Genomic DNA, 14806 nt, shown 5'->3' on the forward strand with positions numbered 1-14806 from the left:
TTCTTTTTCTGGATTGCTTTTGAAAACTGTCGGTTGGGTGTAGAGAAGTGGGTGAGTGGGGGCAATCGATGCTTTTGAAAACACTATTGATTGGGTTTAGGGAAGGAGGAGGGTGGGTCAGTAGATCAGTCAGTCAGTCGACAATCAGTCAACAGTGGTCTCTGGTGGACTTACGTGAGAACAGCAGGTGCGAATGGCAATCGCGAATTTTTCTGAAAAAGCATACACAGCAGCCTCTGGTGGATTTGCGAAAACAAAAACTGCCATAAACTTAGCTCCTAAGACGTATTTGGCACTCTCCAGAAATGTATATAGCGGTACGTTTTCAGAATGAGCCTGGGTTAATTTTCTGGTATGGGCAGTGGGTGCATTAACAAGGATTCTAAAAGCCTTACACCTATAATTACAGACCTGCATGCACAAATAAATTGTACATTCAAAAACTATGTCTTCTTACATTAAGAGTCTTTGCTGTGAACTTTATATACATTTAATTTATTCTGTGTTCATTGTCATACTTGTAAATACACATTTTTCTCCTGGAAATGGTCTAGTTTTCAATCAATAAGATGACACCTTCAAAAATCCTGAGGTTTATCCCATCTTGTGGGCTTTATGCATCAGACATTCAGCCAACAGTCAGTGGGTGAGACATCTGAGGTACAGAATAGACTTTGAACAATATATCCATAAAAACATCCACAGCCTTAAAAACTGAACTGTGCTGTAATATGTAAAAATAAATGTACAGTAAAGCTTATCTTTCAATCTGATAGGTATCAATAAAACTATTCCACACTTAAACCACAGTCAGCATGCAACTACATGGACTGAACAGCAAACTGCATCTGCATGCATGTAGCTATTGCAAAAAGTACAGCTCATTAATTATTCAGTTATTTTCTTCTGTGTTTTCGTTTTTGCAGATGAAAGGCAGCCATTACCCCTTCCCACACACTCGCATCAAACTGCAACGGGACCCCAAGGACCACAGTGTCTCAGGTATGTTTCTCAGCAATTACTCCACAAGATACACAGCGGAGTGTAGTCAATTAAGCCTGCAAACTGAATTACTGGAAGGAAAGGCAAAGCAAACATGGCAGTCTATCTCGTGGACAATGTATTGATGAAAAGATCACAATGCTGAGATGCTCTGATTAGGATTCAATTACTTAGCCATTTATCAGCTAAACCAAATCTGCATAATTTCAGGGAGTGGGCTGGGAATCAGAGTCGTGGGTGGAAAAGAGATTCCAGGAACCAACAGAGAGATTGGAGCCTACATCGCCAAAGTTTCAGCAGGAGGATATGCTGAGCAAACGGGGAAAGTCGTAGAAGGTAGGAACTTCTATTGCATGTTATTCTGTCCAATAACATTATAGGTTAAAGGGATAGTTCACCCAAAATTACAATTTCTGCCATTATTTACTCACTCTTCACTTGTTCCAGACATTAACGAGGTTCATTCTTTTGTTAAAGTAAGATATTTTGAAAGATGTTGGAAACATGTAACCATTGAATTCCATAGTATTTGTTTTGCCTACCATGGAAGTGAATAGTATTCAGCTTTCAGCAATTTGTCTTATTTTGTGTTCCACAGAACAAAGAAACTTATAGGCTTGAAACGATTTGTTGGAGAATGAATTGCAGTTTCATTTTTTGGATAACTATTCCTTTAAACTGTTTTACTGATAGTGAGGGTAGGAAGTCTAGCAGATGTACACTACCTGACAAAAGTCTTGACACCAATCCAAGTTTTAGGAACAACAAATAATAACTTCTAATTGATCAGTTGGTATCAGAAGTGGCTTATATGAAAGGCAAAGGCCACCAGATTACACGTATTTTACCAAAATAAAATATGATCATGTCTTGATTTTTAATTATTTAATTACGACAGTAAGGTCTGACTTTGCTTCGACAAAAGTCTTGTTACTTAACAGAAATAATGTACAGTATAGAATATAAAGTCATGGTGCAGGGGAAGAAAAATTAATATTGTGTATGATTAATATGAGCTTGGAGGACTGCATCCATACATCTCTGCAATGACTCAAATAACTTATTAATAGAGTCGTCTGGAATGGCAAAGAAAGTTTTCTTGCAGGACTAGATCTAGATTATCAAGATTCGCTGGATTTATCTTCAATGCCTCCTTCTTTATCTTATCCTAGACATGCTCAATAATGTTCATGCTAGGTGACTGGGCTGGCCAATCCTGGAGCACCTTGACCTTCTTTGCTTTCAAGAACTTTGATGTGAAGGCGGAAGTATGAGGAGCGCTATCCTGCTGAAGAACTTGCCCTCTCCTGTGCTTTGTAATGTAATGGGCAGCACAAATGTCTCGATACATCAGGCTGTTGATGCTGCCATCCACTCTGCAGAGCTCTCGCATGTCCCCATACAGAATGTAACTCCAAACCATGATTTTATTCTTTACCAAACTCGACTGATTTCTATGAGATTCTTGGTTCCATGTGGGTTCCAATTCTTCTTCTGCAATATTTGTGATGATTGGGATGCAGTTCAACAGATGATTCATCTGAAAAATCTACCTTCTGCAACTTTTCCAAATAATCAACTAGAAGTCAAATTATTATTTGTTGCTCTTACAACTGGGATCGACGACAAGACTTTTGTCAGGTAGTGTAATTAATTGATAAATAGTTTTGTCAGTGTGACTAAATTATATAGTTAGGATATAGTAGGATAGTTATTATATTATTATATATTATATAGTTAGTATAGTTGACAGAAGTATATTTATTTTAAGCTCTGTTTACACCTGGAATTGAGTTATCTTCAATCTGACCAGGCAAAACTTATTAAAGGTGAAAATTGGGTCTAAAATGGAATTGTGGTGTTATATCCATATTTATTACAGCACAAGATTTATTTTTAAGCACACATCAGCACATTCATTCAAATATTTTGGGCATTCAGTATTCTATCAGAAGAAACCCGATTTGGGAGGCCATTTCTCATTTCAGCGGGGACGCTGTTATTGCAGTATATGATTGCTCTCCTTGTTGACTATGCTGGCTCAGCAGGCTCTGTCAATTTAGATCAGCTCCACTGAGAGTAGCTCAGCTTCCTGAACATGCTTTTGCTTGTTTAATTTGTACTCTTTCATAACTTGAGATTTTAGCCAAGACTCCTAATATTAATTATTTTGCTTTTATAATGCCAACACTTTTGTGTATTCTATTTGTTTTTATGTATGAAATCTGCAAGCAGCAATCTGCTGGTAGATTACACAAGCATCTGTTCTCTATCTTAAGTATGCATTCCCTTGATACAGTGCAATAATATCTGCCGCCGCCATGGAAAAGGTGTAATGGATCAGATTTAATAGCTGATAGCTGTAGCAGTAATATTGTTTGGGCCAGGAATTGAATACAGTGTCGCACAGTGAATATGCATGTACTCTAACGTACAAACTCAAAGCATGCATGATGTGCAGACAATACAGAGAAATTATATTAGAAAAAGACATTCATTTCATGATTCTGACTTTTGTTTTGGCATTTGGGAGTATATGGCTGTTTCTCAATATGCGTTCTTCAGCGGTCTTGTATGAGGCGCCGTGTAGGATTTAAATCAAACTTTGCTTATCAACACACACATAAACACGTGCATATACACCTATAAATTACTCGCATATACACCTATACTTTTAGATGTTCAAAACAACATATATGAAACTTGTGTATATACATATAAACTTGACGCACGCATACACCCACACACACACGCACATACATATAAACTCCATCTATGCAAACACACCGACACACGCGCACATACATATATACTCCATCCATGCAAACACACCCATATTAACACACGCACATACATATATACTCCATCCACGCATACACACCCACATTACACACGCACATACATATAAACTCCATCCATGTATACACACACACATTAACATACGCATACATATAAACTCCATCTATGCATACACACACACATTAACACACGCACATACATATAAACTCGGTCCTTGTGCGAGCACACACACGCACATACATAAACTTCCTTGCATAAACACCCACCCACACACACACACGCACATACAACTCCCAGCATGCATAAACACCCCTTAAACAGTCGAGCAAACATCCAAAACAAGATACACAAACGTATACAAAGTTGTGCATATATGCAGGTGATTTATATGTGGATGTGCGTTAACTTTTCAGTGTGAACGGAAGGCATATCCGTTCAAACGGAAGGCATTAATTATTTTTTTTTCTCATGCAAATCAACATGAATTTCAGAGTGATCTTGATAGCCGTGACGTTTTTCGGTGCTTTATTTACTTGTGCTAATTGCAATGAGGATGTTATAGTCAGGCGAATAAAAGTGAAACAAGATTATAAAACTGCAGCGCATTAAACACACGCGTCTTTAGTCTACCGCAAAACACAGAGTAGACGCGCACTACAATTTAAAGCACAGATAGCGTGACCGTCTCTCTCCGAACCGCAGATGGCGTGACCGCAGTCTTGAACTGCCGGCCTTGATGGCGAAACAAATTGCGCAATTCAGATTCTGTTTGCAGTTCAGCTGAAGGGGACACATTTGACTCCACTGAATTAGATATGGATCTTATTATAGTCGGCGAAGCAAGAACATTTCGCAAAATGTTAATTATGTCTGTAACGTAACGCTATCACTGTTCATCATGGTCATTCAAATGGAGAAACGTGGCAAAATAGCTTACTTCGTCTTATTTTCTGATTAATGGCAGCTGGCAAACCAACAATGTGCATTCCTGCCACCTTCTGGACTGAAGTGTGGACCCAAAATAACCCATTAAGGATTGCGACACGATACAGAAAATCATATTAGACAACAATGTATTTATTCTAATAATAAATAATATTATATACTTCATATGTGACCGTGTATTGATTAAACCTACTGCTTTCATTTATTTGAGGATTTTTAATAAACATTTTGCTGGGGCAGTCATGTCATGTTTTCAATAATCAAAAGACCTAATACCTCAATTAATCACATTATTTATATTTTATAAGCTTGAAGATAGGATAGATTGCACTACAACACAGCTAATTAAAATTACCTGATACAGGCTTATAATTATAAATAATGATATATTTCGTTTTGGCTGTGACTTTTACACTAAAATGACTTCTTTTTTATGAACTGAGATAACTTCCTGTTATACTGAAATACCTTCCGTTTAAAGTGAAAAATTCATGCGCACTTACATATGAAATCACTTGCATATATGTATATACACAAGTCATTAAATATATATGGGTGTGTTTGCATAGATGCAGTTTATATGTATGTGCGCGTGTGTGGGTGTGTTTGCATAGATGCAGTTTATATGTATGTGCGCGTGTGTGTAGGTGTGTTTGCATGGATGGAGTATATATGTATGTGCGCGTGTGTCGGTGTGTTTGCATGGATGGAGTATATATGTATGTGCGCGTGTGTGTGGGTGTATGCGAGCGTCAAGTTTATATGTATATACACAAGTTTCATATATGTTGTTTTGAACATCTAAAAGTATAGGTGTATATGCGAGTAATGTATAGGTGTATATGCACGTGTTTATGTGTGTGTTGATAAGCAAAGTTTGATTTAAATCCTACACGGCGCCTCATAGTCTTGCGTCCTTGTGTTCTCACGTGTAACGTCATCATCAGCTGCTAAAGTTCAGTTCCAATACTCAAGACTGCAAGAACAGAGGACGAGTGAAACTTCCCGGACGTGATCTTGATATCGAGGACGCACCGATGCAGACTTGAGCACCGAACTCGCTCTGGAAGTCCCAGAAGTCATTGCGACTGGAGGTGGGAAGCGCAGCATTTTATTTAGATTTATTATTAAAGTTCAGAGATATCATTTATTTATCTCAGGAGTTTCCTTAAATGAAACGGTGAAAGTAAAAATTACCATGAACATCTTAATAAAGGAATAAACACATTAAGGGTGTTTGTTTGCTGAAATTCGTATTAAAATCTGTTTTATTTATACTGTGCAGCGTATATTTATAATGTTTTTATGCAGAGTATATATTTTGAAAGGGGAAAAACAATAAATAGTTGTATGAATGCTGTAATGTTTAAATAGTTTACCATTTAAACCGCGTAAAGGTCACGTGACCATCAGGAAGAATGCAGCATCTCATTTCTCAGAGGAGGCGTTCTCTGCCCTCGCGGTCTCCCGAGTTCGTTTTTCCGAGGATACCTGGCAAAACCGGTCTCCACAAGAACGCAAGTCCATTCTCTGCATTCTTGGAATTGAGAAACAGCCTATAGCTCACATTTTTGAGTTTTTGGAACTGCTAGTTTCTTATAATAATCTGATAATAATTGTTGAGTTATAAGCTTGTAATTTCATCTCACAATTTTGAACCTTGCAATTCAGACTTATTACATTTCTCAGCGATAAAAGTTTGTATCTCTCAATTCGGAGTCACACCAAACTACATTTGTAGGCTCACCTCATGGAGTCATTCCTGGGAGAGAAAACAGAATAAACTCAGAATTCCAAGACAAACTGTGAATTACAGTATAAGATGGCAAAAGCTAAATACATTTATTTTAGGGATGCTCTCATCAAATGGCTGATAATCACATTTCATAACTCGATTGGTACTCGCCAATCTGGCTGATCTCATGAACCAATTGCTGGTGTGTTTATGAGTTTACAAGCAGAGGAAGATGCACGTCCAAATCCGTGCATTATACATCAGCAGCTCTTCAACACGTGAGGAGGTAAATGATGTGTGGGGGCGTGAGCGATCAACAGTGGTGTAAAGTAACTAATTACAAATACTCAAACTACTGTAATTGAATAGTTTTTTCAGAAATTGTAATTTACTGAGTAGTTTTAAAAACGTGTACTTTTACTTTCCCTTGAGTACATTTTTAGTGCAGTATTAGTACTTTTACTCCACTACTTTCCTTCCACCTGCAGTCATTACTTTAGGATTAGAAAAATCAGTCCTGTGATTCCTGTCCAGTCAAATCGCACACAGAAAGTAAATTGCATCATAATGAATTACCTCAAGACAGGGGCGATTTATTAATGCAGAAAATGGATTGGAAGCATTAAAAGTGTCCAGGAAAACATCCAAAATCTTTACATGCATTGACCTGGAGACTGTTTAGATGCATGTCACTGATGAGAACATGACGGATGTTTACTTTATGATGACAAAAATGGCATTAAACACCCAGCAGCCACAAGACATCAACATGACGTCAGATTAATGTTGTACCCCAATGTCATGGGGACTATGCATTTTGTTTGGAAATGAAAATCCGGTAGACATCAGAACCCAACGTCAGGCCAATGTCAATGTCCAATGTCCAACCTAATATCAACCAAATATTAAAGTCTAATGATGTTACAGCTTGACGTTGTGTGGAAGTTACCACTATGGCGTCTATTAGATGTTGGATTTTGGTTGCCATACTTAAATGTCATGAATAAATGTCAGTATTTGAGGTCAATATGATGTTGGTTCGACAATCAGTTTCTAAAAACCTAATATCAACATCATTGGACATCAAAATAATGTTGTCCTTAGACGCTGGCTAGACATATAATTTCCCACCTGATATCACAACCTAAATCTAACCTAATATTAACATCTTATGACGTTGTGTGCCTGCTGGGCAATAACTAATTGCATTACAGAATGTTACATTTACACACTTCTACAAATTACTTGTAAATGCATCAGCTTTTCACAGCATAGTACTCACTACTCTTGAGTACTTTTGAAAGGGCTACTTTTTGCTCATACTTTGAGTGATATTTACAACAGATAATTTTACTCTACGTGCACTACATTTTAGGCAAGTAATGATACTTTTACTTGAGTATGATTTTTCAGTACTCTTTCCACCACTGGCGATTGCCCCAGTCTAGTGTCCAACATGACCTTTCCCTGAAGCTCCGCTAGTCTCACTCATAGTGGCTCCTGATGCCTGAAAATTAGATAAAATAATGTACCCTGCAAATAATAGTGGAAAGACTGTATGTGCAAATATAATATTGTATATTGTATATACAGGTATTCTATATATAAATCAAGTGTAAATGCATATATGTTGGGACATTACTCAAATATGTAGCATGAATAAAAATTGAAAATAAAAATTCAAACATTAAAGGAGGATTTTGAATGCTCGCTTGTATAGCGCATAACATTTTCAGCAAAATAACCGAATCTGATTTCCAATTATGCATGAAACATTCAGATATATTTTTGTTTCTATTGATTTTTTTCATCTTTTTAAATTTTTTTTTATTGAATATGTTTCCCTAACTTATAAATTGTGGGTGTTCAAATATTTGGAGCATTATCATTTGTTATTTTGTTAGATTAGCTCCAGATTTGGTTTCAGTACTGACTAAACTAATGTATATGTGCTAATAAAATATTTTATATTGTATATTCGGGTATTATATATATAAATTAACTGTAATTGCATATACGTTGGGACATTATTCAAATATGTAGCATGAATACAAATTGAAAATAAAAATTCAAACATTAAAGCCTTTTTAAGGAGGATTTTGAATGCTCGCTTGTATAACGCACAACATTTTCAGCAAAATAACCGAATCTGATTTCCAATTATGCATGAAACATTCAGATATAACTTCAAAGCTGAAGTAATGGTTTTGGCTAGTGATAATCTTGCAGAGTGATATCAAGGATGTGTCTGGGGGTTTGCATTTGAGGGGGTTTTGGTGGATTTGGACTGATTCTGAAGAGATGAGCAGACATTTGAATGAGTGATGTCCTGTTGTTATCAGCAGCTGAAGCACTCCGTATGCAAAAGACCTATTTGAAGACTCGCTTTCATTTGTGTAAGTGCCTGCGGTTTGGCCTGAAGTGGGCTTGAGTTTGCTGTGATGCTTTCAAATACTTTTTCCCCTCTTACTCTCTTTCTGTCTTATTTTCTGTCTCTGCTGCTCTTGTAGTGAGTGTGTGCTCAAGGAAGCATGTTATGGAATAAGTGCGCATGCATTTATGTATGTAGGTAATTCAGTGATAGTTTTTTCCCTGATATTTCTCTCAGGAATTACAACACATTACATCTATCTGTCTGTCTGTGTGGGAGTGTCATAATAGTTTTTAACAATGTTTTCCCAATACGAAATGTGTAATATCAGTGCTTCGCTTTTTCTTAGTGACGCACTAAAACAAACTGTGCTTCTCAATTTGAAGCTTTTAAAAATAACCATGCATTGACTGAGCTTTCCATAACAATCTGCAGACACATAATGGTTGTTTTGGCTATGACGCAGTGAGAGTGTCTGTTTTTAGTATATTGGTACACAGAAAGCTGTTTTTTTTTTACAGCACCGGACAAACTAAATAAAATTGCTTCTGTTTGTTTTTACTCAAGGATTAAAATCTCTCAAACTAATGCTGAAAAGGGATCCAGATTGCACATTAATGTAATATTAAAACCGACAATTAACAATACATGACAAACTATTAAAAACCCCCTATTTTGCATTATAAAGGTCATATTTTGGTTTTGGGGTCTCCAATAACAGGCTGATATTCATCTCTTATAATATGCATTTATTTTTACTTATTATCTCAACGACTCCCATATGATTTGTTCAGTGATTCATTTGTTCCCAAACTCCTTCTTAGCATGAAGCTAGTCTGCGGCGATTGGTTCGACTGGGTTCAGTGTAGGAAGTAACATGGGTCACGTTTTGAATGTTGTTTTGGATGCAGTATGTAAAATAGCCCCACAAAGATTTAACCTGCGAGAGACAATACAAGCACTGATCTATAATGGATAAGTGATTACAAGCCACGCGGAGCAATTACGAGTTACAACACACTATTAAATACATATTTTGCAAACTACACAAAACAATTTTAATTACATTTACATGTTATGATCCGGAGGAGGATGAAACTGGTCCATATGAACTGTAACAGTTACTGACAAATTCCCATTCATAATAGTCTCTGCTGCTCCTTCCTTTAATAGCAAACAGCCGGAAAATCCTCTGTTGCAGCGTAGGTTATTGTATCAAAAATCTGAAAATGACAGAAACAAACACGGCACTAGGTTGCCTATACTTGTTACGTATAAGATACGGGGGAAGGATCCAAGGTTGCAAGTAACAAGTTTATTTGACACAGTCAAAATAACCAGACAGGACAGGGAAAAATGAGTGAGAGAACGAGGGGTAAGGGTGGTAGCAACCGGGAGACAGACAGACGATAATCAGGTCCAGCAGACACTCCTCACAGTCCTGAGCACAGACAGACATACATGAGCAAACACAACGAACTGACAAGGAAACATAGAACTGTAGCCCAGATATAGACCCACAAATGAACCTCAGCTGTCGAGCTAATCAAAACAGCTGAGTATCGGCATGACACGTGACCATAACAAATACACGTAGACAACCAAAACAAAACAAACCCACGTGACAAAACAGACGCTCCGGAAAGCGCACAAACCTGCAATCGTGACAATACTGTGGTATTGTTGTGAAAATGAACTTTAACCCTTTATTCCACGCAGCCGAATCTCCATCTGTCAGTGATCGTCATCTTTATGTCATGATCAGTCCCGTGATCCTCCACACTCCGCTAGTGTCTGAAGGGAAAGGCGTGTTCGCGTTTTACCGGAACCAGCACTACATATTTGGTGGTGTACCGTATCGACGTCAATGCTTTCAAGCTAAAAATTCGAATCCAACACGATACATTTATTCGACTCTGAGTTGACTATTTTGTTAAAGATTTAATAGTTTTAAACATGGTGCACTTTCAGATTTAAACCTCAGCTGGACGTTTTCATTCACTTAGTGCTGTGTTACACACTGCATGGAAAGTCATTTTAAAAAACCTATTATAGGGGCTGTTTAAATCAATCGTTTTTTTTTTGTTTTTGCTTTTTGTTATGCTATAATGAACACACACCAAAAAAGGTAAATAGAATGATTATACATGTTAATACAGTGCAAATAGTTAGATAAATCTTCTCAATTTTTTTTTGTGCTGGACATATGCTAATTGTTGCATGGTTAATGAAATAATGCCTCATTTACATATTTAAACTGCATTTTTCAAAACTATTACATAAATGTATGCAATTCATATTGTAATCAGTCAATTGAGGAAACATGGTGATAAATATTTTACAGTAATTTTGTGTCCTATTCACTGCAAATAAACTATTAGCTGTCTTTACTTTAAAAAGTAAGTAAACTCGTTGCCCTAAAAGTATTATAAGTTAATCAACTATTTGCATAATTTAAAAAAAAGGTATGTCAGCGTAGCAGTTTCGTGTTACAATAGGTTTACTCACTTTTTTTTTCCTGAAAAAGTGACTTGCCACTTTTACCAAGTAGGTATCGCTGCAGCCCAGAGACCTCCAAGTGGGAGGGATTACACTGTAAGTTGGATGGGTGACTTCCAAGTGGGAAGGACCTGCGCAACAAGTAGACTGGGTTTAGGTGGTGTAGGTGGAGTAGACAATAATAAAACACATCAGGTTACTGTGAGGTTGGGTTTAGTTTTGGGGTAGGTGTAGATGTCAATAAAACACAACAGGTTACTGTGAGGTTGAGTTTAGGGTTGGGGTAGGTGTAGATGTTAATAAAACACATTAGGTTACTGTGAGGTTGAGTTTAGGGTTGGGGTAGGTGTAGATGTTAATAAAACACATCAGGTTACCGTGAGGTTGAGTTTAGGGTTGGGGTAGGTGTAGATGTTAATAAAACACATCAGGTTACTGTGAGGTTGAGTTTAGGGTTGGGGTAGGTGTAGATGTTAATAAAACACATCAGGTTACTGTGAGGTTGAGTTTAGGGTTGGGGTAGGTGTAGATGTTAATAAAACGCATCAGGTTACTGTGAGGTTGGGTTTAATGTTGGGGTAGGTGTAGATGTTAATAAAACACATTAGGTTACTGTGAGGTTGAGTTTAGGGTTGGGTTAGGTGTAGATGTTAATAAAACACATTAGGTTACTGTGAGGTTGAGTTTAGGGTTGGGGTAGGTGTAGATGTTAATAAAACACATCAGGTTACTGTGAGGTTGGGTTTAGGGTTGGGGTAGGTGTAGATGTTAATAAAACACATCAGGTTACTGTGAGGTTGAGTTTAGGGTTGGGGTAGGAGTAGATGTTAATAAAACACATCAGGCTACTGTGAGGTTGGGTTTAGGGTTGAGAGTTGAGATGACTATAATCATTCCTTTGATTAAAATAAAATTAATTAGGCAGCAAGATATGTTTTACAGTGTATATAATACCAATTTCATATTACGTTCTGCATATGCAGTGGCTAAAACAACAACAACATAATAAAACAATACTAAAGCCATGTACAAGAAAAGTGTGTGTATCATCAACCCCTTAGATTATGCTGTTCTAAATGAATACAAGTATTTGACTCCGGTGTTGTGTTTTTAGGAATGCAGGTTCTGGAGTGGAATGGAATCTCTCTGCTTGGAAAGACATATGAAGAAGTGCAGAGCATTGTTGGTCAGCAGAGTGGAGAAGTAGACGTATGTGTGCGACTGTAAGTTACAATAATGTATTCAATATTCACAGGACAAGAATATTACACCACGCTAATGGAAAAGTCCCAGGACAATGTCATGTGTGTGTACAACATGGATGATGCTACACACAATCCTGTTCAAAAGTTAGAACAGTAATTTGATACTATATAAATAGATCTTTTTTTCTTTTAACATATTTTAAATGTAGTTTATATCTATACCTGTAATGATAAATTTAAATTTTCAAAATGTTTGAAGTAAATATTTTACAGTATGTTTTAAGTATTTTTAAATCAGTCTCCAATGCTATATTTAATCTAAAATACAACAAAAGTGAGTAAAGTTCTGAATTATTGCTACTATTTTAAGTTAGAATTTCTATTTTAAAATGTACTTATTCAAAGCATTATTCTTCTAGTTTTTAGCATCACATTATCCTGATATTTACCATGTTGTACTATGGCGGTACTCTACTTTTATTTTTGTAAGTGCATGTAGTTTCACAGATGATTCTTGAAAGAACATTTCAGCATCTAGTGTGTGCCGTATTTAATGCTGAGTGATAGTATGTAGATTTAACTAACAATTATTTCCTACAGTGGCTGTGGTCTTTGAGCTGATATGCTAATGCAGTTTTTTTATCTGGACTGTTTTTTAGAGATTTAAACATGCTCTCCAACACAGAACAGCCTCAACAACTGGAGCTTCACAATCAACTGAGAGCTGGTGAGTGAATATAACAGTTTATAATCTTTCCTTCATCTGTACACTATGATAATTTTTATAAGCTAGTAACATTTGAATGGAAATTCTTTGTGACATAATTTTGATTGCATCAGCTTCAAGAAGAAAAAAATATGCACAGGATAAGCTGTCTATCACTTGAGATCCAGCAAAATCAAACAGCAATCACCCATCCATTCATTGATTCATTCATTTTTCTTCGGCTTAGTCCCTTTACATATCAGGGGTTGAAGAGTTGCTTGTATTGATTAGTGGGTTTTAGAGTATTGGTTCAGTGTCACGTTTATGATATGTGTTTGTGTTGTAGGTGAGCGTCAGCGCTCTCCAGGTGTAGACCCAAAGCAGCTGGCAGCGGAGCTGCAGAAGGTGTCTCAACAACAGGGTCCAGCATCGGTTCTGTCTGCCCTGGAGAGAGCAGGACACCTGCACTCAGGACCCGGATCTGCTGCTTCCAGTGGAGTCCCCAGCCCCGGGCAGCCTGGCTCCCCATCCGTCAGCAAGAAGCGACACAGCAGCAAGGTACTGTTTGGGAACTTTTGCACATGCTTCTTACTGCATGCTGTGTCTGATAGGAGAGGTGAAAATAAGAATTAAACCAGGCAGGAATTCGCTTTCATTTTCTTTCTTTTTTTTTGTCTTCTTTTCAGTCAGCAGAGGCCCTGAAGCCACAACCACATCCAATCACTGGTGACATACAAGTGAGTGTATACTAATTTTAACAGTTTACAGTGTGCAGTATTGTAAAATACTATTCTAATATCGATTTTAGATATGCAATATGGATTTGTTTTTTACTCATGTAAAACAGACTGCCATAATTATTAAGATCAAGCTTAGCAATGCCTGTTCTTTTTCAAATATTTCCTAAATGATGTTTAACAGAGCAAGGAAATTTTCACAGTATGTCTGATCATTTTTTTTCTCTGGAGAAAAGCTTATTTGTTTTGTTTTATTTCAGCTAGAATAAAAGCAGTTTTAATTTTTTTAAACATTTTAAGGTCAAATCTATTAGCCCCTTCAAGCTATATATTTTTTTTCCAATAGTCTACAGAACACACCATCATTTTACAATAACTTGCCTAATTGCCCTAACCTGCCTAGTTAACCTAATTAACCTAGTTAAACATTTAAATGTCACTTTAAGCTGTATAAAAGAGTCTTGAAAAATATCTAGTCAAATATTATTTACTGTCATCATGACAAAGATAAAATAAATCAGTTATTAGAGATGAGTTATTAAAACTATTAAATTTAGAAATGTGTTGAAAAACTGTTCTCTACGTTAAACAGAAATGGGGGGAAAAATTAACAGGGGGCTAATAATTCTGATTTCAAATGTAATCCAATATAAAGTGGGTCACTTCAGAATGTACAAGAAGCACTGCATTAAATTACATTTTTCCTCACCATGTCTTTAAAATATGAACATTTATTTATTTTATACCCCAGTATATTCTGTGGAGCTTCTGCGCTAGCCTGCTAATCCTGAAAGGAGAAAATCTCAT

At 36.7% G+C, this 14806-nt stretch overlaps 1 protein-coding gene across 1 annotated transcript in view; it reads left to right on the forward strand.

Moving 5' to 3' along the window:
- Positions 1-14806, forward strand: part of pclob (piccolo presynaptic cytomatrix protein b) — a 120174-nt gene that overhangs the window by 70406 nt on the left and 34962 nt on the right. Inside the window, exons 24-29 of the mRNA XM_056478028.1 lie at positions 927-1002; positions 1213-1338; positions 12466-12574; positions 13216-13283; positions 13609-13820; positions 13949-13999. Coding sequence (XP_056334003.1) covers positions 927-1002; positions 1213-1338; positions 12466-12574; positions 13216-13283; positions 13609-13820; positions 13949-13999 — 642 coding nt within the window. The remainder of the gene's footprint in view (positions 1-926; positions 1003-1212; positions 1339-12465; positions 12575-13215; positions 13284-13608; positions 13821-13948; positions 14000-14806) is intronic.

Source organism: Danio aesculapii, chromosome 18 (genome assembly GCF_903798145.1).
Source record: "Danio aesculapii chromosome 18, fDanAes4.1, whole genome shotgun sequence".
Taxonomy (NCBI): Eukaryota; Metazoa; Chordata; class Actinopteri; order Cypriniformes; family Danionidae; genus Danio; species Danio aesculapii.